Here is a 24,026-nt window from a genome sequence, read left to right as displayed (position 1 = left end):
TTGTAGATGGGCGTCAGGTTTGCTAGCCGCCAGTCAACTGGGACCTCCCCCGATAGCCAGGACTGCTGATAAATGATGGACAGTGGCTTGGCCAGCTCCTCTGTCAGTTCTCTCAGTAGCCTCGGGTGGATCCCATCTGGCCCCATCGACTTGCACACATTCAAGTGCCTTACCAGGTCACCAACCAGTTCTTCATGGATAGTGAGGGCCACATCCTGCTCCCCATCCCCTTCCACCAGCTCAGGGTACTGGGTATCCAGAGAACAACCGGTATTGCCGCTAAAGTCTGAGGCGAAGAAGGCATTAAGCACCTCCGCCTTTTCCTCATCTCTTGTAACTAAGTTTCCCCCTGCATCCAGTAAAGGATGGAGATTCTCCCTAGTCCTCCTTTTTGTGTTGATGTATTTATAAAAACATTTTTTGTTTTCTTTAACGGCAGTAGCCAGATTGAGCTCCAGATGAGCTTTGGCCCTTTTAATTTTGTCCCCGCACAACCTCACAACATCCTTATAATCCTTCTGAGTGGCCCGTCCTCTTTTCCAAAGATTATAAACCCTCTTTTTTTCTCCTAAGCTCAAGCCACAATTCTCTGTTGAGCCAGGCTGGTCTTCTTCCCCGCCAGCTCGTCTTTGGTCACGTGGGGACAGACCACTCCTGAGCCTTTAAGATTTCCCTCTTGAAGAGCACCCAGCCTTCCTGGACCCCTCTGCCCTTCAGAACCGCCTCCCAAGGGACTCCACCAACTACTGTCCTGAGCAGCTCAAAGTCAGCCCTCCGAAAGTCCAATACAGCGGTTTTACTGGTCCCCTTCCTGGCCTCGCCAAGAATAGTGAACTCCACCATTTCGTGGTCACTCTGCCCAAGACAGCTCCCGACAATCGCATCCTCCACCAGTCCTTCTCTTTTTGTGAAGAGAAGGTCTAGCGGGGTGCCACCCCTGGTAGGCTCACTAACCAGCTGCGTCAGGAAGCTATCTTCCATGCTTTCCGGAAACCTCCTAGACTGCTTTCTCCGGGAAATATGATGTGCTGCTATCCAGAAAAACTGTGAATACACTGAAATAGAGTTCTTCACAGGGACCATGCATTCTTTTGATTTGGGCTGAGAGAGAGAAGTAGACAGCTAGAATTTTCCTGCCCAGAGTTTGGAACATGAAGTTCCACAATAGGACAACACGCCAAAAACAAAGAGGAGTGAGCAAGGTTGAGTCCTGTAATAGTAGGAAACAGAAAAGCATGTGGACAGCTGCTGTATCTTGCATGAGGTGTCTCTTGATGCTGTGTTTCAGATATGTTAAGGTTCTAAAACAGTACATTTAACTGAGCTGTAGGCCTAGAAGAGAATAAAAAACTGTGGAAGTACGGTGAGCCACACATGAGCACCATCACCCCCAACACTAGGAAAATGTTTCTAAGCTTCTGTTTCACTCGGTTTATTAAAAGGCAGGGGTGGATTTGGTTCTGTGTTGAACCCTGACCACTTGCTGGGAGCTGTGTAAAAGAGGGCAATGAGGTGAGGAGGCATGTTGCCTTAGGCTTTCCTCTTTGTCTCTCTTTTTATTATTATTATTATCTCATTATTATTATGTGGAAAGAGGAGAGGTCTTTGGAGCAGTATAAAGTTTTTGCCTGCTAGGTGATTTTCAGTTCTCTACTGGCTTCACAGTGTGGATTTAGATAAGGAAACAGTGAGCTAGAAAAGGCTGTGCTAACTATTATGCTTGAAGTCAAGAGTCACAAATGGTTTTATTTCTATTTTTTTCCATTTTAAGTGGAGAGACTAACAGGGAAACATTCCAGATGGCTAACAGATTAAAGTAGATGAAACCTGTCCTTTATGGGGGAACAAGAGCACGCAGTTTTGGGGTATTTAGGGGAAATGAATGTCCAGCAGGCAGAATGGTGGTGTTGGTTTGAACTTCTGTTTTTCCTGGGGAACATCTGTTCCGCCTGCCAGTTGCATTCTGTTAAGAATGACCATTTTTGGATAGTACTTAAATCATATCTCTACCTAGTTTCTCCAAGGTAGCCCAATTTTAATCCTTGCAGTCTCAGATGTTGGAGGTAAATTTTCTTGTTGTTGTGTTTGAGGATTTTTTCTTTCTTCTTTTTTTAATTTTTCTTTTTTTTTTTTTTTTTTTACTTCCCCCACAAGGAAACTTAGCCACAGTGACTTAAAAAGATAGTTTGATACTTCTATAAGATTTCATACAATGAGTACCAATGGCTTTATTAGAAGGAAAGCAATAATTTTTCTTAGGTTATCAGGATTGCTATTACTTCAGTCAATAAAACTATTTTAGCTTTAGTGTTGCTCCATGTACTGAAGTTGTGCTGTGATTCTTAGCCAGACCAGGGAGTTGCATTTTGCTCTCTGTAAACATTGAGTTAACAGGCTGTTAACATTCATTGTTGGTGCACTTCCATGATAAACCGTTCAGATCTAGACAAATGTTCCCTACAGTATTCAGAAGCAGAAAACCTAGGGGTTTTAGAGTACTTTTTATGGTAGAGATGAAATAATTGTGCTTACCTATTGAGAATGCCCTTTTCCTACCAAACAAAATTATAGTGCATCTCAATAGCTAGGGTAGGTAATTACATCTCCTAGAAAGTTTTCATAAGTGAAAAAATTCACTAACAGCTCTATGCAGGAAATGTCTCTGTTGGTATCCAAGTGTAAATTCCTGATGGTGTCAAGTGCTGCGTTTTAAGTAAATGAAATTACCAAACCTGTTTTTAAGAGACAAGATTTCCCTGCAATCATTATTAAAAGTGACCTTCCCTTTTAGATAACAAAAAACAAGAAATATAAACGAGTTTGCTTTTTATCTCTGAAGAGGTAAATGCTATTGTCAGCACTTTATGGAGGGGAATGTGATATTATATATGTTACCTGTTTTTTTCTGACTGTTTGATAATAGTGCACAGCACAACTTTTTATCGGGACTTTTAATATTTATGCTAGCAGCTATGTGAATGTCTGCCATCATGGACACGTCTTAGTTGTTCCTGACAAACAGTAGTGGTTTTCTTAGAACAGCATGAGATGATTCAGCAGAAACTGTACCAGCACCCTATCTTAAACAGTCTCTTAATATTGCCATTGTAGTGTTCAACTACCGTTTCAACTGTACTGTTTCTCTAGTGCAAATGTAACCTTGCAGTAAGAAAAATGAAGAAATTAAAATTGATAGAGTATCTTCCACATTGAGGTGTTTGCTGTACAACAGTGATGGCTTGCAGGTGACTTGAGTAGTGTCCCTGTGAGGATACATGGATGGTTTCCTTTGCTTTGTCATACCGAGCCTGTTTTGTAAGATGGTAAGGTTATAATTAAGATAGTTGTCTCTATTTTGTTGAGAGTTTTAGCTGCCAGATTTTCAACAAGTACATGCTATTTCATGTTTAAATTAATCAAAAGATCATGATGGCACTGTGCTAGAATGGACAGTCAAACTCATCTGTTTCTAATTTAGTCTCTTCTGCAATAAGCCTTGGTTTTGGGATTGAGTACATCTGGCTCTCAGCTGAAAAAGACAGAGTGCTTAAACAAAGTGCAGAGACTGTTGCAATCTTGGTAGAATAAATGTGTCTGCTAATGGCAACTTTGGCTACTGATGCTGGCAAGGAAGCAACACTTTATTTTTTTTTTTTCATATTTTACAAAACACATACCTTGGATGGAAGTGGTTCCTCTTCGCCCCTACTGCAAGTTAAAATAAGTACAGAACTTGTGTATTGTATATATTTCAGCTGTGTGCCCTAGTGTATTTGACCTATCATAATTTATGACCAGGGCAAAAGTGAGCATATGGCAATGCAAATCGGCTGGGCCATCTCTCTGTTAGAGATGTCAGGACTTGGTGCAAGCTGGAGGTGTGCAGCAGCATTGGTGCTGGGTTCCCTCCATCCCCTGCATGGAGGTGGCTGTGCATGGGCTGGGCAGAGCTGCTCCCTGCAGCATGGGCTGAGTGGCCCGGCACTTCTCGGGTTCTTGTCTCAGTGGATGCCTGAACCTGCTACCCGAGAGATTCTAGATACTGATGCGTTTATCATGGCATAGAGCTGTCATCCCCAGCTCAAACTGTGAATCTGGGAAACATGGTGTGGTGTTCCTGACTGCCATCAGTTGTGGATGCTCAGACACACAGCATGAAATGGGGCAAGTATAAGAGTGTACCGTACTCTTTGACTGATAACAGCTGCTCATGTTTCAGCACTGGAAGGTGTGCAGACATGGGATTTGATACCTTGGAATGTTTTTTGCATGTTTTCTAAAACTGGTTTCTGAGTCAGTCCTACGTTGTCTGCATCTGAAATACACCAAAATACATACTGAGAACTCCTGTTATTTAACGTGTTCAGGGAATATAAATGTTTGGTTGTCACAGGATGGTTCCTGGACTGAAGAGAAATCTGGAGTCTGAGAAGTGCTTCCCCTGTCAGAATGTAAGTGGTTGTGGGGAAAACCTGTGAAACGTGCACAGAAGGGTGTAAAATAGAAGAATGAGAAAAGGGTTCATTGTAGGGCTGGAACACTTCAACCCTCTGTTAAGGACAATTTCAAAAGGTTTTTTTTTTTTTTTTAATGATTCGATATGCATGCTGCTCTGTGTACAACACTGTTTTAGGCAGCTTTTAAATTCAATTTTGTTTTGTCTTACTTTCTTCATATTAGTCAAGTTTCATTCTATATTTGGAATGCTCTATGTGAATCTGTCATGATATTTACTATGTCACGCTAAATCTGCTTATCTCACCATGCCTCTAGACTGTTCAAATAATCCTCCTTCCCTTCAGAAGTAACTTTTTCATGTATTATTTATACTGTGTGATTGTTATTTCCCCCCCCGCCATTTTAATTATACTGCGTAGCCAGTGAAAAATATTTTAACCTCTTTAGCCATTTCTCTAACAAATATGCTTAAAGACTACCATTATCTCAGTTAAAAAAACACATTGGGATGCCAATCTGATAATATTCATCATAATATTTAACCATTGCAGAAAAACACGTCAGTGGTTTATATTCAGCCTGTGACAATATCTGCCTTTATTTTTCATTTTTAAATTCCATTAATTTATCAACTATGCCTTTATTTTGTATTTTTATTGCAGTTAACCTCTATTCCTATCAGCAGAACTATTTTCATATTTATTTTAATTTGGCAAACGTTAGATTTATTTCTTTGTGTGTTGTGTCATTCGAGTGCATCTTGCATTTGGTAGAAGATAAACGTGGTAGTTTAAGAAAGCTCATCTTATACCAGTGGCCTTTCATGCTCCTCCCACATGGGAGTCTGAAGTTTTGTTGGTAGCATTGTTTGCAATGTTTGCCTCTCTTTGAAGAGTTGGGGATGTTTATCACTGAAGAACAGTGGAGCTGGGGGCTGCTTCCTGAATTTGTGGTATGTTAGGTAACTGTTTGTGTATGGAGAGGAGAGGAGGTTAGAAGTGATCTAGCCTGTTGTGGTCATGTTTATTTTCTTCACTGTTATTTCTTTTCCCTTGCGCTGTAGGTGACTTATCTTCACACAGCTTTCTATTTTGAATTTAGTGAAGTGGCTCCAAAGGGGAAGCAGAGTCTGATCAGTTAGCATTGAGGAGTGATTCTTGACCAATGGCTGCTGAATCTTGTTACTTTCTATTAACCTGGAATTAATCTTAGATGCTATTTATCAGACCTTATGTGAGGCAAGTGTAGTGCCATACAGTGCCTTTCCAAGACATCCTAGAAAGCTTGTTCTTTTATCAGCTGGTTTAGTGAGGCTAAATGCTGGCACAGTTGAGTTGTTTATCTTTTGCTCAGCATTCCTCCTGTTCTGTATCATGGCAAAGGCATCAGCCCCTTCGTATCTGCTGTTTGTGATGACAGCACTGCTCCTGATTAAACAAAGGCATCTTTCCATTTTGGTTTTGGTAGGTGTTCCTTTTACTAGCATGACAATTGAAACTATTATTTTCCTCTAACTCCAGGTATCTGTCTGTGTTTCCAGGTATTCTCCATGCACAGTAGTTGAGACTTCTTGGAGGCTTGTGTAGAGAAGGCTTGTGCCCCCTGCCCACACGCACACATGCTTTTTGGTGTATACACAGATATCTTTCCCATCAGTCTTACCTGGACTTTTGCCCATAATATCCTACTTAAGATAACAATACACTACAAAGAAGTACAATGACACAATTCTGTCTACTGTAGTAGAATATCTAACTAAATGCTGAATTTGTCCTTACTGCTATGTTTATAGGCAGTAACGTTGCCTGTAATGCAGTGCTGCTTTATGCTAATGATCTGAATAGGTTATATTCTGTAGCTTTCCATTTGCTGCTTTTCTGAAATCCAGGACACAAAGCATCTCTATCTCTTCTGTGTGAACAGCCTTCTGCTGTTGTGTTTCTACAAAGCCTCTCTTCCTTATTTAGATAATCAATGTTGAAAGATCTCAGTATGGCACTAGCCATGTTACACGTGCATGCTTGCAGACTTATTAAGATAGATGTATATAGATATTACCTTATAGTTCTTTGTCTCTTTGCTCGTTTGCTGTTTCTAATAGTTATCACATCCATAATGCTGGATTTCATCATTGCTTCTGCAGGAGGTGAAGGACTAAGGACATCTGGGCCAGTCACAGAGGATATTATATCGAAAGGATTTCTTGAGCACTTGAAAACAAGGAAAAATTCCAAAGAAACTAAATAAGGCTAGTGCTTACAAGAAAAATGAATGGTAGTGCTATCAAATTTGCTCAGAGCAGATGACAAGAGAATTCCTTCCTGTGCTCATAATGCCATCTGTGTTTTAGGCAGTGCTTAATTAAGTCCGACAGTTTTGAAGCACCTATTTATAGTGTTTGACTGCTATGCCATTGAGGATGTCAGTAGCATGACAACTCTTAAAGAAGCATATACTTAACCTCTCAGTCTCACTTTAAAAGATACCAAAGGAGCCCACAAGCCTTGGTGGTTTGTGAAAACCATGCCCTAAGGAGACTGTTTGTACCCTGTTTGCTTTATATCAGTCCCTAAGCAGAGACTGGTGGCCTAACTCTATAACTCTATCTGTATTCAGGTCAAAAGAGAACAGGTAGAAAAGGAATGGGTCTCTCACATCGTTCCTGGTCAGATGTGGTGGGGCACTGCCACTGCAGAAGCAGCATGTGCTTTGGGCACGGTTGACCCTGAGAATTTTGGAAAGTGGCTTTTGTCATTAATTCTGGCGTCTAAGGTAGACCTTAGATGTGGGAAATATAGCTGTGGCACCTCCAATGCGCTTTCTAAGTTTGTCTATTTGTACCCAACTATCCAGCCAATTTTGCGGACTGACTTTTAGAAAACAAACTGCTTCCCCAGGCAGTACTGCAGGTTGGCACGTTGGGCAGCTCGTACGCCTGCATTTCTGCGATACAGTTCTGAAGGCTGAAATAGCAAGATGGAGCAAATTCTAGGCTGTTTTTATTTATGTCAGTCTCATGCAGGGGATTTACTAGGTGCCTCCTCTTATTTTATACCAGACTTAGAAAACCCAGTGGTTTGTATAAAAAACAAAAGTAAGCCAGTAAGGTTGCAAAACAAACTTGGAAAATAGCCATTATAAACATGAAACAAGTGTTCATTTTTGCCTTCAATCATTCTTTCACTGTGTGTTCTTCTAGGAACATGATTATATGTTGTTTTTTTTTTTTTTCCAGATTTTAGGGAAAAATGCATGTTATTTGCACCAGAAGGAAATGAAACCGATGCCAGTACAGTTGATGTTAAATCCTTCTGAATGAGACATCATTTAGACTTTCTGCTGTAAAAGAGGAAATTGCAGAGGACCAAGGGTTGGAAAGAACCTTAGGGGTCTCTGGCCCCCTGCTGCTTGCAGCCAGGCCAGCTGTTAGAAGGGGCTGTGCTTGTGCAGGCCTCCATCTGGTCAGGCCTTGAAAACCTTCAAGGGCAGAGACAGCGCAGCCTTGCAGGGCCCTGTCCCAGTGCCAGGCTGTATGCAGCAGGGAAGAGGCTCCGTAGGGCAGCCTGAGTCTCTCCCAGTTTGGCTGAAGCCACGTGTCTCCTGCTGCGAAGGGCCTAGTTGCAGGTTTTCCATAGCTTCCCTGCTGGGTGATGCTGGGGCTGCCTCTTTTCCTGCTGAACTAGCCCCGGTTTCTCAGCCTCTTCTCACTGGGCCTGTGCTCCAGCTTCCACATCTTGGTGGCCCTCTGCTGAGCAAGCTCCTACTTGTCCTTGTCTTTCCCATGTTGGGTCCTGGTGAATGATCCAAGTGCTTCTGTTAATACAAGTGTTTCTTCACACACTGGTTTTCATTCCATCAATTCACTGATGGATGTAGGAGCTGATGGCTTTGATCCTGAAAGGTATTAGCCTCTTTTGTGTAACACTTCAGTTACAAATGTAAATCCAACAATAGTAGAAGCCTTTTAGGACCAGCTAGTTCATAGGCTTGCAAATGTGATTCTCCAGGAAATTATCTCTGTAGTGTTCCATGTTCAAAGTTTGATAAGTACTTTGCCATATAAAATGTATTTACATTAGAAGAAACTCGTGCACCAGTCTATTGTGGGAAATCTGCAGTGGACGAAGCAGACAAAATAAGAAGAAAAATGGGTGGTTCTTCAATTGCAGATTTATTTCTTGTTTTGTAATTCCATTATCACCACTCTTAAACAATATTATGTACCTTCTTTTTCTGTTGTGATTGACACAGGAAGCATTGAAGATGATTGATGTGGAGTTATTAATGAAAAATGATTTTAAATTTTCTTTAAGCATGATGGGCAGTCCTTATGGCGGGCATTACAGATATCTTAACGTGTATTTAGACAGCAATGTGTTAGGATTTCATTTTTTCTTCATTTTTATTCGTGTTTGTAGTTGTACATTTTTATTGGTGTTGATAATTTGTTTCATAGGCAGAACACTTATTTTTGTCTTTCATTGATATGGAAAGGCTGCTGATTCTGAAAGTGGTCCCATCTGCATAAAATCAGCCATAAGTTTTTAGCATTTTCATCTTAATTTAAAAAAAACAAAAAAGTAAGATGGGGATACGGTAATTGTTGGTCTTAGTCTTCTTTTTCGTTTTTGTTCCGTTTTTTATTCCTTCTGTTATTCTTCATCTTCCCTTCAATCCTTTTCTATTATCCTCCATACTGTTCTTTCAGTGTTGTTTTTTTTTCCATAAATTGAATATAAGATTTTCTCACCAACCCCCCCAAAGTGGTGCTGACTTAAGACGCTTGGAACAGAGTACATTGTGTTGGTAAAGCCAAAATACTTAAAGACAAGTTGCTGCGTGCTGTTGCACAACCTGTCTAGTGGTTTATGAGATGAAACCAAAAAATGTACTTTTAGCAGCCTTGTAACTTCAAAGACAAGTGCGTGTGGAAGAATGAAATGTGTGTCAGGAGGCTATAGGCCTGAACGTAGTCCTTTTATTTTTTATTTATTTATTTTTCCGTTCTCCAAGCAGTGCTGCAGAGCTGATTTCTTGCTTAGTATATGGACTGTTGACAAGATGTTTTGCATATTGCAGACGTTGAAATTGAATTTCTGTTTCTTTTTGCCCACTGCAGAGGCTGCAAGTCGTGCCATTGTCCAGTTTCTGGAGGTCAACCAAAGTGAAGAAGCAAGTAGAGGTTGGATGCTGCTCACCACAATTAATTTATTAGCTTCATCGGGACAGGTTAGTCTTAACAAGGCTTAAAAAAAGTTGTGGGGTCAAAGACGGAAGAACCACAGTCATAAACTCTGAGAACACACACTAAAATATGTTCTAACTACCTTTTGCTTTCTGTGCTAAGGCCCTGTTCTGTTACACTGCCACAGAACTTCTGCTTTAGCTCCTCGTGGTTTCAGTTGCCTAAAAATCATTCTTTTGGAACATGAATTTAGAATGTTCTTTTGAATTACACAGACAATTATTACTGTTCCCCAAATGCTTCTTGTGCATGCTGCTGCTTGGCCTCTGAGGTATGTCACACACAGCTCCTAAATCCCTCGGTCTCAATACTTGGGCTCCCCATTTGTGTAGGAGGCATTGCAGGAAAATGAAGACAATAGCAGTGACAAGCGGATGATATTATGAACATTTACTGCCTCTGTTTTTGGTTCCCCCCTGCCTGCATCAGAGAGCCGTTCTGTGGCAATGTACTGAACAGCTGTGTGGTTTATTCTTTCTGCTCTAATTTGCCATTATAATTCAGCACGTCATCTTATATGCATTTAGTATGTCACCAGCCTCCACTCCAATTTGCCTTTTCTTCCCACTGATGCTTTCATATTTTCTTCTGCTATGCTCCTTATACCTACTTGTACCTTCTTGCCATGCAAGTGCATGAATTGACGGACTGTCCTCCCACTCCCATTTCTACTGTTGCAAAGAATAGATGGTTAATGAGGGCTTGGCTGAAGGTTTTGTAATTAATTCGTAAGTTTCTATTGACAAGGACTGTCAGTTTTTGTTTCTGTCATGTGCAGTGACTGTTCTTAACTGTGGCTGCTAGATGCTATTGTCACATAAATATATGATGATGCTATCTTAAGATCACTATTTAGATATGCGTTCAGGAATAGATGGTGAATCTGTATTGACATGTGGACAGCTTGGAAAGGTATTAAAAAGAAAATGCCAGCATTTGAGTCAACTTGATTACAGGAGTGTGACTTTTTTAAATATAGTAATATGCTGAACTATGTTTTTTGCTATGTTTTCTTTCTCCCCAGAAAACTGTGGACTGCATGACTACAATGTCTGTGCCTTCCACACTCGTTAAATGTCTATATCTGTTTTTTGACCTTCCACATGTGCCTGAGGTAGTTGGAGGAGCACAGAATGAGCTACCTCTTGCAGAGCGCCGAGCACTACTACAGAAAGTCTTTGTACAGGTAAGCAAGGTAAAATTGAAAATACAACTTGCAGAAAGAGTGGAGGTGCTTCAAGTTGAGGCACCAACTTCTCCAGAAATCACTCTTCCTTGATTCTTCACAAACTGCTATCTTAGAGTAAGATGGATTTTCTTAAAAGCACAGTTGAAGTTGAATTCCCATTTCTCCTGTGTTTTTTTAGTTCTCAGCAAGAATCCACAAAAATGAATAGAACTCTTCCATGCATCTGCTTAAAATGAGCAACACGTTGGCTATTACTCTGCTTTAATCAAACTGGTGTTAGTGTTTGGTATCTTTGGCCATTATTGATAGAAATAGACATAGTAAAAATGATTAGTACTGTTAATAATCTGTGAATTATTGTAATGTGTAATTATTTCTGTTTAATTACGGAGTAAACCATACATTTTGAAATGAGTAATTTAAATGTGGGAATGAACCATCTTAGCTTGCATTTCCTCTTAGAGTTATCCCTCAGACTTTTTTCCAGATGTTTTCCCTCAATTTGCCAGGGAGACCAAGGACTCCTGCTTTCTGAAGCTTCCAGTAGAGTTCTTGTGAAGGAATTTCCATATGTTCTTGTGACTAAACTGTTAGAAGGAGCTGAGAGTTACTTTTAGAAAGGGGTCGACAGTCATGCTGCCAGTTTCCAAGTGCAAACTGGAAGTGTCTGTGTAGCAAACATCTGATGAAAGTTACCAGTTACAGTTCCCCACAATATGCTGCTTCTCTGCTCTTTTTTGTCCCTCATTGAGGGCCATCAGGTGGTGTTCTCAAATGAGTTAGCTGGAACAGGTGAGATTTCACATATCTCCTGGGCTCTGCTTTTACTTTGATTTAACGTATAAATGTCCTCTAGATGCAGGCAATTTTACGAAATATTCTTATGGTTTTCTGGGAGAGAGCCTCAGCTTCCCGCAGGAGATAGAAAATGGACTTTTGTGCTGGTTGGCCAAGGTGATATTTAAGGTGTCTTCCAACCGTAATGATTCTGTGACATCAAGTGTCTTCAGAACACACACAGAAGGGAGCACAGCGTAGCAGCTTTGGCTGCATAACTGCATTTTTTCCTAATTAAGGTAACTTGTCAGTTCAAATTCAGGTGACAGACATTCAGGTAGTGCTATAGCATTGCTGTAGCATTTTCTGCTATGTTTTTTTAGCTGTTTTCATTTGGCCGAGAAGGTATGGCTGTTTATCTGCCAATAACTCATCAATTAGCTTACCTGCAGGAGGAAGGAGTTTAACGTTTTTTTTCTCATAACCATTGCCCTGCTGCAGGATTTGAACATCTGAATCAGCGAAAAATAAGGTTCTGGAAGAAAGGAATATCCTGGTACCCAAACAAGCATGATGTGTCAGCCTGAGAGATTTATTTGAACTCTTCTGCTAATGCTTTTCTAGTCATTTTTAACAGAATCAAGACCTGAAATATCCATTTGTTAAATAAGCTTGTATGGAATTTAAAATTGAGAAACAATGTAGAGGGATATACATTGCTGCTCTTAACATGCATGCTAAATGGAAGAAAGTTTTGGGTTTTGCTAAGTTTAGTCAGAAACACTAATACCAATAGTAGAATTTTAATATTGGATGTTTAATGACTTCCTGTTTCAGATCTTGGTAAAACTGTGCAGTTATGTGTCCCCCGCGGAAGAACTGGCTCAAAAGGATGATCTGCAGCTTTTATTCAGTGCAATAACTTCATGGTGCCCTCCCTATAATCTGCCTTGGAGGAAGAGTGCAGGGGAAGTACTGATGACCATATCACGTCATGGCCTTAGTGTCAATGTAGTGAAATACATTCATGGTACGTTTCTTTATCCAGTATTAATTTATAATTTTTTTCTTTGATTATTCTTGTAGTTACAAAATAGGCATGAAAATAACAGATCAAGGAAAACTTACAGGCTCTTTGTTTGGCTATGTAAGTGTTTACATGCATGTAAGATTTCAAAACACTTGTATTTGCAGTTGAGTCTGCTTCATCCACATGTCAAATGAACACTGAACAACAGTGCTTCCCCTAATGTTTTGCTGTAGAGCTTACGATGACAAAAAAAGGATGTGCTTTCTGTCTAATTCTTGCTATTATTTGGGCATCTTCAGTAAATATTTGTATTGAAAAGCAGTCATTGGGCAGATGGATAGGTCTGTCATTTTTTGCTTCCCCCTTAAGGGGAAGATGTTTTTTCCTGTCTTGTTTGGATTAGCAGCAGCAGTCCCTTGCAGTGGCAAGGTAAGCTAGCAGTGCCTCATGTATGACTGCTTGTTTAGGTAATGCTCTGGCTGGCAATTCAAGTGTCGGGACATCTGAGGAAGCCACAGGAAGAGGAGCCAGCTCCATGCATTCTTCTGATGCATTTTGAGCTATCCAGAAGCCCACGTAGTAGGCTTCTGCAGTAGCCTTGTAGTAAATACTGGTGTGTTATGCTTACCAGGGAGAGCTAATCTGGAAGATTGCAGAGATAATGTTCTTTCTCACAGACATTTGCTTCTCCAGGAAGAGACCAGGTCAGATGGATACACAGTTAAAATATTCAACAAGAGCAAAACCTGGGTAATGCAGGTAGTAGCAAATGCTCAAGGGAGCTTGGTGTGTGGGCACAGCAGCACCTGAGCATGAGCCCCCACGTGCTTACTGATGGTGTATTGGAACAGCCTGCCTGTGCCCTGCCCCATGGTCCAGCCCAGCTTCCCTGTGGGGTTCCCAACCAAAGGCTGTTGTCCCTAGAGCCTTCTGCCTTGGATCAGCAGTGACCCAGTCCTTTGCCCAGCAGAAGTTGTCTCTAAGTACTGGTGCCACCAGTGCGACGGCCACCAATAGACTAAATCAGCCAGACTCATTCAGGTTCACTATTGAGACAAATATTATCCTGTCTGGAACATGGAAACTGAAGGTGGTGAGAGGTTTTGGAAGATAACTTAAGGAATGCTTTACTTACAATAGATCTTCACAAGGTTCTGTTTGTCATTTGTATAGGAAGGGCTACTGCCATGTGGGTTAGTAGTAAAGGATTTGTGAAAACAAAGCAAGATGACAACTGTTGTCAGAGAGGATAGTATCCATGGAAAGAGCTTTGTGAAGAAATATGTTATTGAAAATACTGTTGTTGCAGCTGTTTAAAGCTGTGTTGTGTGTTTAGGCATTTGGAATTTGACATGTGAAATTTGGTATAATATATTTCTGATGTATTTAGGACTTCCAGATTGTAGCACCATCTAAATGCATAAGTCCTTTTTAAAATGGAATGTTTATTTAAATGAGCTAACAGCCTTATTACAAATTTTAGGGGTACAGCATTATTGGTGACAAAAAAAAAAAAAAGAAAGAACCAAACCACTATTTCCCCACACCCTGGAAAGCAAGTTTTTACAAAGTTCCACAAAAACTTTTTGTCAGTTTATGAAATACGGCACCATGCCTCCACATATTAGGCAGAAAATTTTAGTTTGTGGATTTTCTTGCCCTAGCAGCATCTTTCTAATTCCAGTAAGAAAGAAGCGAATGTACAGTATCTCTTAAAAGCACAAAATAGGCATCAGTTAAATACTTTCAAATTGGATTTTAAAGGTGATGGTTATTTTACATATATCTGTAGCAGCCTTCTGATGACTTTATAATGAAGGTGTACATATATATTTGAAAGGTTATAAAGTACAACAAATAAAATAACCCAATCCTGACTCTGTCATTTAATGTATGGCAACTGCTACCATTGTTGCTTCCTATTGCTTTGGTCCACAAAGACATGGGGTGGCATATCAAAAGATACTCTAAATTCTTTATAATGTAAATAAGTGAAAATCTTAAAAAACACTCAGCATGACCCCTCACTTCTTGATAAAAATGAACCTGACTTAAGAGATGATAACATGTACAGGGAGGTTTGTTATGTACTCAAGAAAAAAATTAAGGCTTTTTATCCCATCAAAGGAACATCCTTTCATTATCTCATGTTTTGACATGATCTTCTGGGACCTTTTGTAATTGGCCTAGCTGGAGATACTTGCACTTCTCTGGCAAATGTTGGAAATTTATAAGAAGCCATTTAAGGGAGTGTCTTTGAAACAGGGTTGCATCCTGAAATATGAGTTCAGATTTGGGAAAGCTTTTCAGAATGTATTGGTGGACCATGGGAGAGATGCAGAATGAGACAAGTTGTCTCGTTTTCCTCAGCAAGCAAGTATGCCAGCCAAAGAATCGCTGACAAGAGCAGCCAAAGGAAATCATCATATCAAGTCTTCTGTGTTGAGTTTTACCTAACACCAGTACCATAGTACCATTCAGTGCTTTCTGTAACTTTGTTTTTCAGTATGGAATAGGATGCTTTAGAGTTACTATAGCAGTTCATATTTTTCTTTTTATTCTGCTGATTCTCCTGATTTAACTTTACTTCTATTATTATTTTTTTTTAATCTGGTTTTGCTTTCTCAGTCTCCTTCTTACCTGAGGTAAAGATTATCTAATGGAGAAAAAGAATCATTAATGTCAGTAAAATCCTAAATTTCTCAATCACATTTCTTTTCAGAAAAAGAATGTTTGTCCACATGTGTTCAGAATATGCAACAGTCTGATGACCTTTCTCCCCTTGAAATAGTTGAGATGTTTGCTGGGCTTTCCTGTTTTCTCAAAGATTCCAGTGATGTGTCTCAAACGCTATTGGATGATTTTAGGATATGGCAAGGATACAACTTCCTCTGTGATCTCCTCCTCAGGTATGCAAAAGTACTTGAAGGGATGTAGACAGATGATTGAGCTTTTTCCAAAAAGAGTTCCTATTAAAGAATGGGTCAATAGATTTGACTGAATAAATTATTAGAGATTGCTACGCAAGGAAGACATTAGGACCAAAACATAAAATGATGTGCTTCCCTCCTCTTATGAAATTACATTGTTTAGCTTCTTATTCATTGGTACTGTTTACTACTCAATCTTTTTGTATGTTGTAGGAAAGCAGGTGTTTAAAGCAACTGGTGCTACTTTTTTTAAGAATTCACAAAAATATTTTTTCACTGCAGCTGATGGGTTTGGTTTTGTTTCCTTTTTGTTTAAACAAATTGAAAGTACTGAAAAATCGTAAACGTTCGTCCATGCTACTTGGTGTTGAAGAGATCATTTTGTACATAAGCAGAAGAGACCATTTTGTCCATCACGGAGTGCTGGAGAGAACTCCCATGTTACTAGGGTATCAGTGTGGATACACATTTTTTTAATTTGAGTTCTTTTTATGGAAGGGACTGCTAACCTGCTAATACATGACAGAATATAGTGATGCCTGCCAAAAGTAAATGTTGAAGTACAACTCATGATTTTATTTTTTTTCATGAAGGACATGTCGCTTATTCTTTCACAGTGAGAAAATGAGTATGTTTGCTGTGTTACTTGTGCAAAATCTAAGATATGTCCTGATTTTTTTCTGAAGTTCTGAAGATGCATGCATTGCTGTTGATATACGCATGTGTGTTTTTCAAATGCAGGACACAGATGCCAGCTTTGAAGTGAAAGATGAGTGTGCATCTTATCATGTACTGGGGTCAAAGATGATGAGATGTAGTGCTGTAATAGCCATAACTGAGATGAGCTTCCATTGCTGACCGGTTTTCTGGCCATTCATTTTGGATGCTAGGTTGCTAGCTTTTGGTACCCAAGTATTAGAACTTAATGTTCTTTGAGATGTTATGTTTTTTTTTTGTTTGTTTGTTTTTTTTACGGTTGCCAGACATAGACATGGCATGTGAAATTCTTAATAACAGTTAAAATGATTCATAAATTACCTTCTGTGCCAAAATTGCTACAATACATGCTATATTATTTTTCTTCTAGTATAAATGGTTATTTTGAGTATGAATTATATTACTTGAAACACACCAGTACACATCATAAAATTGGTTGTCTTCCAGAAACTGACAGCAAGAGGTTAGGTAGAATTTGGGGAACATGCTATCATTAGCGATTTCATTGTCAAGTACAGCAGTGATCCTCTGTACATCACGTGTTTTAAGCAGACTTTCTTGTGAGCTTGCTTACCCTTTCAGCCAAAGAATGGGAATTCCCTGACAGTGGTATGAGAAGAGTAGGGGTGTGCGTCTCTGAAAAAGGAGAGCACAATCACACAGCACATCAGTTCGTCATTTGACATCATTACAGTGTTAAATCACAGAAATACCTTATCCTCACTTGTTTGAGAGCTGATTGCTAAGAACCTCACGGGAACACTTGGGAGAAGATGAACAAGGCACAGCAATTCGTGTTGTATTTGCTAGCAATCTGTATATTGTAGAGGAGATGGAAGACAGTTCAAAACACACATGCTGTTTAAGTTGTGATTCGAACATGAAATTCACTATAGTTTTGTTTCAAAAAAAGCAATCATCTCAGAGAAGCCTGGGCATTGTTCAGTGATCGTCAATAGTGCTGCATTCTCCCTGGATGTGTTGTGGCTCAGAACTAATGACAGAGACTTCTTCAGGTATGCAGTACGTTTGCAAGATGCTGCGAGTCCAGCCACAATGAAGAAAGGCTTGGGAGCTGGTAACACGGACTAACTTGTGAAGATGGTGACTTAATAAGAATCTGCTGGAGACCTGTGAAGAACAAAGAAGAGAGCATATGTTTTGAACTCAATGATGTGAAAGTGCAGGGTGTACAGAGGATTCATGGAATGGAAATAGATGAGCCACATGCTTCTGTAAGGTTCAACCATACGTCTCACTGTGGGGAAAAGGCACAGGATGCAGAATGCTTCGAAAGGCTCTCACTGTCATTGATCAAGGAAGAAAAACACATCTTGCATTGCGTGAGCAAATAGGAGATTGTGGTCTCTGGCTGTCTCCTGAGATCTGTAGAGACTAAGAGCTAGTATGCAATTAGATGTGTTTTAATGTGTTGTATAAAATTGGGCATTCTGTTCAGCTGGTTCCCAGCTGTGCTGTGCAGGCTGATGTGTTGGTGGAGAACAGCCTGCACCATTCCTGTCACTGGCCCCAGCTGCCACTTGCTGCCCTCCCCAGCCCAGGGACATGTGAACAGTTGATGTGGATGGAAGAGAATAATCTGGGTTTCTCTGGGTTGGGGTGGAGCACATGTTGGCTTGCCAAGAAAAGGAGGATAGTTTGTTTTACTAGCCTCTTTTAGGGTCTGTTGTGACTGACTTGCTAGCAGTGAATGCTGACAAGGATCAGACGTTACAGTTCCTATCCTCTTGCATTCAGAGAGGGGGGTCTGTATTTCTGAAGAAGATATTTTGTTGTGCTCTTCTAGGCTTTATGTTTCTATTCAGATACCACTTTGTTAACACAAAATATGAACTGTGAAAGTGGCACATGTAGTCTAGGAGGTTAAGTGCAGATTTATTTAATGGCAGACTATCTACGTATTTTCCTATAAGCTTTGTGTTTGTAAGAGGAATGTAAAGGTAATTTTTAATATCTGTGCTTCTTTTTAGCAGATTTTGGGGTTCACAGCAAGATTTATGAAGTTAATGTCTACAGGAAATAAGTACTAAGTCCTACTAAGGATTGACTTAATAGTAGGAAATGTTAATGGAGAACATGTAAAATATTGCCAGTACAGGGCAATAAAAGCATGTTCTCGAAGTTAATAAAGAAAAATGGAAGAGATGTGTGATTAAAGTCATTCAAGTGACTTTTGCTAACATAAGCTACTTGTTTTCTTTAGGTTAGAACAGGCAAAAGAGGCTGAATCTAAGGATGCTTTGAAGGACTTAGTTAATTTGATTACTTCCTTAACAACATATGGTGTTAATGAGTTGAAGCCAGCTGGTGTTACCACTGGAGTACCTTTCCTACTACCTGGATTTGCAGTGCCACAGCCTGTGGGCAAAGGTGAGTGTTCATTCTCTCCCTCCATGTATTTTTTAATTATAAGAGAAACTGTATACCACACAAACCATTCATAGTTGAGTATAGGTTCTTTTACTAAGGTTGCATATCAAATATGCTTGTCCTATATGTCCTTCTTCTTTGGAGTTGGTACTCACAGAAGCATGCGAACAAACTTTAACTTTGAGGACTGTAGGGCAAGTCAAACATCTCTACTGAGATGTTTGCAGAGCTCATAGCTTCTGTGTGGACATTTTAAAAAGAGTATCAGTGTGGAAAGATGCAGTGAATTGATTTATGGTGTTTTAGGCTGATCTTAAACAGATGTGGAAGGCTGATGCACTGCTTTGGTGGTGCTTCTTTTGTTTTTGTTTTCATTTTCCTTCACACAGATGGGCCTTCTGTGAGCTCTTATCAGCTCATGCAAGTGTATCTTATGAGTTGTAATATGTTTTTTGAGCAGCAGTGAATATACAGTGGTATAATCTGTGGTGTACTTGCAACCACAGTGAATTCTGATGAGGAGATAAGGTTGACTAAGTCTGAAGAGGAAAAGGTTTTTATAAAAACCAACTTAAGATTCTAGACACTTAAAATTCCATTTGATTTTGTAGGTAAATAAGTACTTTGGAATTGAGCAGGTGACTGTGTGGAGTGAGCTTGCTGCTTGGGCTTCTTTGGGGTTTTAATAACACTGGAGGCACTTGTGAAGTTTTTATGACAGAGTTAGCTTTATAGATTTATATTTAATGGATTTGTTTTCACTGTTTCTTTCACATATCACAGTTACTTGGACAATCACTTCCTTTCTCTGGTATTGAGAAAGTTCATTGTTTACGGGAACTGTTTTCTCCTTGTGCTAAACAGAGGAAGAAGATAATAGTTATAGAGTTGAATTTGTCCATGTTCTAACTTAATGATTTTTTCCTAAGCTAATCAGATTTCTGATACTGTAGCATGAGATAACCACCATCTCTTGATTTTCAAAATAAAATCTTTTTATTTCATTTGCTGGCATTTGTCCTGACATCGATCAGTTCCTTTTACTTGCTTTTTCATTCTATTGACAAGTTGTTTTTCTTTGGAGAACATATTAACACGTTTTCTTAATTGATTTTATTTAAATTTTTTTAGGTTTTGAACGCTGTAGAGGTGGTGAAGATTTGGTTTCTTCAGGGGTCCTTGTAACATTCAAAGATAATTCATTAACCTGCTTGATTGCCTGAAAGAACTGTTTATACTTAATTAGAACATACCTAGTTGTATCGGTCACTGCCTCTGTTCCTGTCATATTTGTTGAGCACTATATCTACTTTCCGACACGTTTCATTACTAAGAAAGCATGTAAAAAGCCTGCTTTTAGAAACAAATGAATGCGATCTGCAATTTAACATTAGTATTTTCCCAGTAAGTGAAATTTTTGCATGTAGTTCTTCAAGGAAGTTTCTTGTTGCTTTCTGGAGGAATACACCAGGGAAAGCAGTGAAGCTAGACACTGGAATAATTGAGTTTTCTTTTAAATTGAACAACTTAATTTATAAAAAAGGAATAAGGCAGTATTCCACAGAACATGTGCAACAAATTGGGATTCTTCTTTTACGAAAGGTTTTTGATTTATGCTAATTGTTTGATTTTAGCTTGATTGAAAATGAGGTTTAATTGTTAGAAGTTTTTTTTATAACTTTTTAAAGGGTGTTTGTCATGAGGTGTTTCTTGTATAATGGGATTGGTTTACTATGAGTTGTATTGTTCTTGCAAAAGTTGGAAAAGTTACCTTTGCAGCATCTTTCTAGTGGAATATATGCTCTGCTCACTGAAAAAATAGGGGAATCCAGGGAACATTCATAAGTGATGCCTTCTTGGGCTACGTGAATGAGATTTTATTGGTCTTAAGGATACTTAGGAGAAGTTTGATCCACTTTTAAAGATGTGAGGTCTTTATATTTTAATAATATGGCTGCTTTGTGCTTTACAACTTCTCCCATTTGTTTTAATTTCTGAATTGTTAACAGTACTTGACCTTGCCAAAGTTTGTTTTTTTTATTCCCAGGCCTGATTGCCACAGCCACCCTTACACCGTCACCTGATTCCAGTATGATTATTCACATAAAAATTTCTAATCCAGAACTGAGCAAGAGCATGCTCTCTCTTGAAGGAAGGCCTCTGCTGGCCTTGCAAAACCCTGTGAAGTTTCTTTGTAAGGAGCTCCCCTCCTTTTTCTCATACAAGACGTCCAATGAGCGGAAGAAACAGGATTGCTCAGAGGCTGTGCATGCTGTTTATAGAATCATAGAATCATAGAATATCCTGAGTTGGAAGGGACCCTTAAGGATCATCAAGTCCAACTCTCGACACTGCACGGGTCTACCCAAAAGTTCAGACCATGTGCCTAAGTTCACAGTCCAATCTCTTCTTAAATTCAGACAGGCTCAGTGCAGTGACCACTTCCCTGGGGAGCCTGTTCCAGTGTGCAACCACCCTCTCTGTGAAGAACCCCCTCCTGACGTCCAGCCTAAATTTCCCCTGCCTCAGCTTAACCCCGTTCCCGCGGGTCCTGTCACTAGTGTTAATGGAGAAAAGGTCTCCTGCCTCTTGACAACCCCTTACGAGGAAGTTGTAGACTGCGATGAGGTCTCCCCTCAGCCTCCTCTTCTCCAGGCTGAACAGGCCCAGTGACCTCAGCCGTTCCTCGTACGTCTTCCCCTCAAGGCCTTTCACCATCTTCGTAGCCCTCCTCTGGACACTTTCCAACAGTTTCATGTCCTTTTTATACTGTGGTGCCCAGAACTGCACACAGTACTCGAGGTGAGGCCGCACCAGCGCAGAGTAGAGCGGGACAATCACCTCCCTTGACCTACTAGTGATGCCGTGCTTGATGCACCCCAGGATACGATTGGCCCTCCTGGCTGCCAGGGCACACTGCTGGCTCATATTCAACTTGCTGTCTACCACGACCCCCAGATCCCTCTCTTCTAGGCTGCTCTCCAGCGTCTCATCGCCCAGTCTGTACATGCAGCCAGGGTTTCCCCGTCCCAGGTGCAGGACCCGGCACTTGCTCTTATTGAACTTCATGCGGTTGGTGATCGCCCAGCTCTCCAACCTGTCCAGATCCCTCTGCAAGGCCTTTACGCCCTCATTTGAGTCCACAACTCCTCCAAGTTTGGTGTCATCAGCAAACTTGCTCAAAATACCCTCTATTCCTACATCCAGATCATTTATAAAAATATTGAAAAGTACCGGTCCTAAAATGGAGCCTTGAGGGACCCCACTGGTGACCGCCCGCCAGCCTGACGCAGCTCCATTTACCATAACCCTTTGGGCCCTGCCCGTTAGCCAATTGCTCACCCATCGTATGATGTTTTTATTTAGCTGTATGGTGGACATTTTGTCCAGTAGGATCCTATGGGAAACCGTGTCAAAAGCCTTGCTGAAGTCCAAAAAAATCACATCAGCTGGTTTCCCTTGGTCTACCATACGGGTGATCTTATCATAAAAGGAAATCAGGTTAGTTAGGCAGGACCTACCCTTCACAAACCCATGCTGGCTGGGACCAATGACTGCTTTGTCCCCCAGGTGCGCCTCAATGAGTCCGAGAACCAACTTCTCCATGATTTTACCAGGCACTGACGTGAGACTGACAGGCCTGTAATTGCTAGGGTCTTCTTTCTGACCCTTCTTGAAAATTGGCACAACATTTGCCAGCTTCCAGTCTACAGGGACCTCTCCAAATTCCCAGGATCGTTGAAAAATAATTGATAGAGGTTCCGCGATGACATCCGCCAGCTCTTTCAGCACCCGGGGATGAATCCCATCCGGACCCATGGACTTGTAGGGATCCAGGTGGAGTAGCAAATCCCGCACACGTTCAGGGTCAGTTGGGAGTTTGTCATCCCCACCGTCCCGGTCCTCCAGCTCAGGGCACCCTGGGTCCCGAAGCCCGTCATCGGCATTGAAGACAGAGGCAAAGAAGGCGTTAAGCGTCTCTGCTTTGCCTACGTCATCGTCTGTGAGGAGACCTTCCCTATCAAGGAGCGGCCCTATGTATTCTTTAGTTCTCCTTTTTCCATTTACGTATCTAAAAAAACCCTTTTTATTTTCTCTCACAGACACAGCCAGCTTCAACTCTAGCTGTGCTTTGGCCACTCGAACTTTCTCCCTACAAACACGAACAGCATCCCTGTATTCTTTCCATGACGCCTGGCCCTCCTTCCAGTAGCGAAACACTCTCTGTTTCCGCCTAATCTCCATTAGAATGTTCCTGGTCAGCCACGCCGGCCTCCTGCCCCGCCTGCCTGACTTGCGATATTTTGGAATTGCCTTATCTTGTGCTTCTAGGAGGCATCGCTTAAAGAGTGACCAGCACTGGTGGACATCGAGGCCTTCAAGAGCAGTTTCCCAGGGGACCTTACTGACTAGTTCCCTGAGCAGCCTGAAGTCCACTTTCCCCATATCTAGGGATGAGGTTTTGGTGGCACTTTTCCTTCTGTCACCATAAATTTTGAACTCAACCACTTCATGGTCGCTATGACCGAGGCGGCCACCAATCACCACATCTCCCACCAGACCCTCTCTGTTTTCTAGCAACAGGTCTAGGAGGGCACCTTTCCTAGTTGGCTCCGTTAGCACCTGTACCAAGAAGTTATCATCTAGGTGCTTCATGAACCTCCTGGACTTGCTCGTGTCAGCCGTGTGGCACTCCCAGTTAACGTCCGGCAAGTTGAAGTCCCCCATAAGGACAAGGGGAGTTAATCTCGAGGCCTCTCTTAGTTCTGTAAAGAATAATTTATCGGCGCTATCATCCTGGCCAGGCGGTCTGTAATAGACTCCCACAACGACATCCCCTTTATTCGTTCGTCCCTTGATCCTTACCCAGAGGCTGTCAACTTTGCCATCGCCGACCTGAAGTTCCACACAGTCCAGCCCCTGCTTCACATACATCGCCACCCCACCACCTCGCCTACCCTGCCTGTCCCTCCTGAAGAGCCTGTAACCATCTATCGCAACACCCCAGTCACAGGACTCATCCCACCAGGTTTCGCTTATGCCGATGATGTCGTAGTTGCGGGACTGAGCCAGGACTTCTAGCTCATCTATTTTATTCCTCATACTGCGTGCGTTTGTGTAAAAGCACTTCAGGTGCGTCTCCTTACACTCAGCACCTTGTGGATCTGACCAAAGGACCCCACTGGCACACAGCCCCTCTGATTCTAGCGTACCATCCCTTAGGTCTTCACCGGCGCGCCTGGTTTTAGCCCCTTCCCCCTTCGACTCTAGTTTAAAGCCCTATCTATC

General features: G+C 41.0%; 1 protein-coding gene across 10 annotated transcripts in view; it reads left to right on the top strand.

The window, feature by feature from the left end:
- Positions 1-24,026, top strand: part of WDFY3 (WD repeat and FYVE domain containing 3) — a 194,109-nt gene that overhangs the window by 64,002 nt on the left and 106,081 nt on the right. For 7 of the 10 annotated variants that reach the window (XM_082759312.1, XM_082759318.1, XM_082759314.1 and 4 more), the window contains 6 exons: positions 9,578-9,687; positions 10,728-10,889; positions 12,507-12,699; positions 15,422-15,608; positions 18,571-18,737; positions 19,869-19,886. In XM_082759312.1, coding sequence (XP_082615438.1) covers positions 9,578-9,687; positions 10,728-10,889; positions 12,507-12,699; positions 15,422-15,608; positions 18,571-18,737; positions 19,869-19,886 — 837 coding nt within the window. Of the gene's footprint in view, positions 1-9,577; positions 9,688-10,727; positions 10,890-12,506; positions 12,700-15,421; positions 15,609-18,570; positions 18,738-19,868; positions 19,887-20,118; positions 20,142-24,026 lie in introns of those variants that run through there. The other 3 variants (XM_082759316.1, XM_082759315.1, XM_082759310.1) reach the window with 2 other exon arrangements.

Source organism: Aythya marila (assembly GCF_965140915.1).
Source record: "Aythya marila genome assembly, chromosome: 4".
Lineage (NCBI taxonomy): Eukaryota > Metazoa > Chordata > Aves > Anseriformes > Anatidae > Aythya > Aythya marila.
The sequence above is the reverse complement of the archived record's forward strand: the minus strand, read 5'-3'. Positions and strand labels throughout refer to the sequence as shown.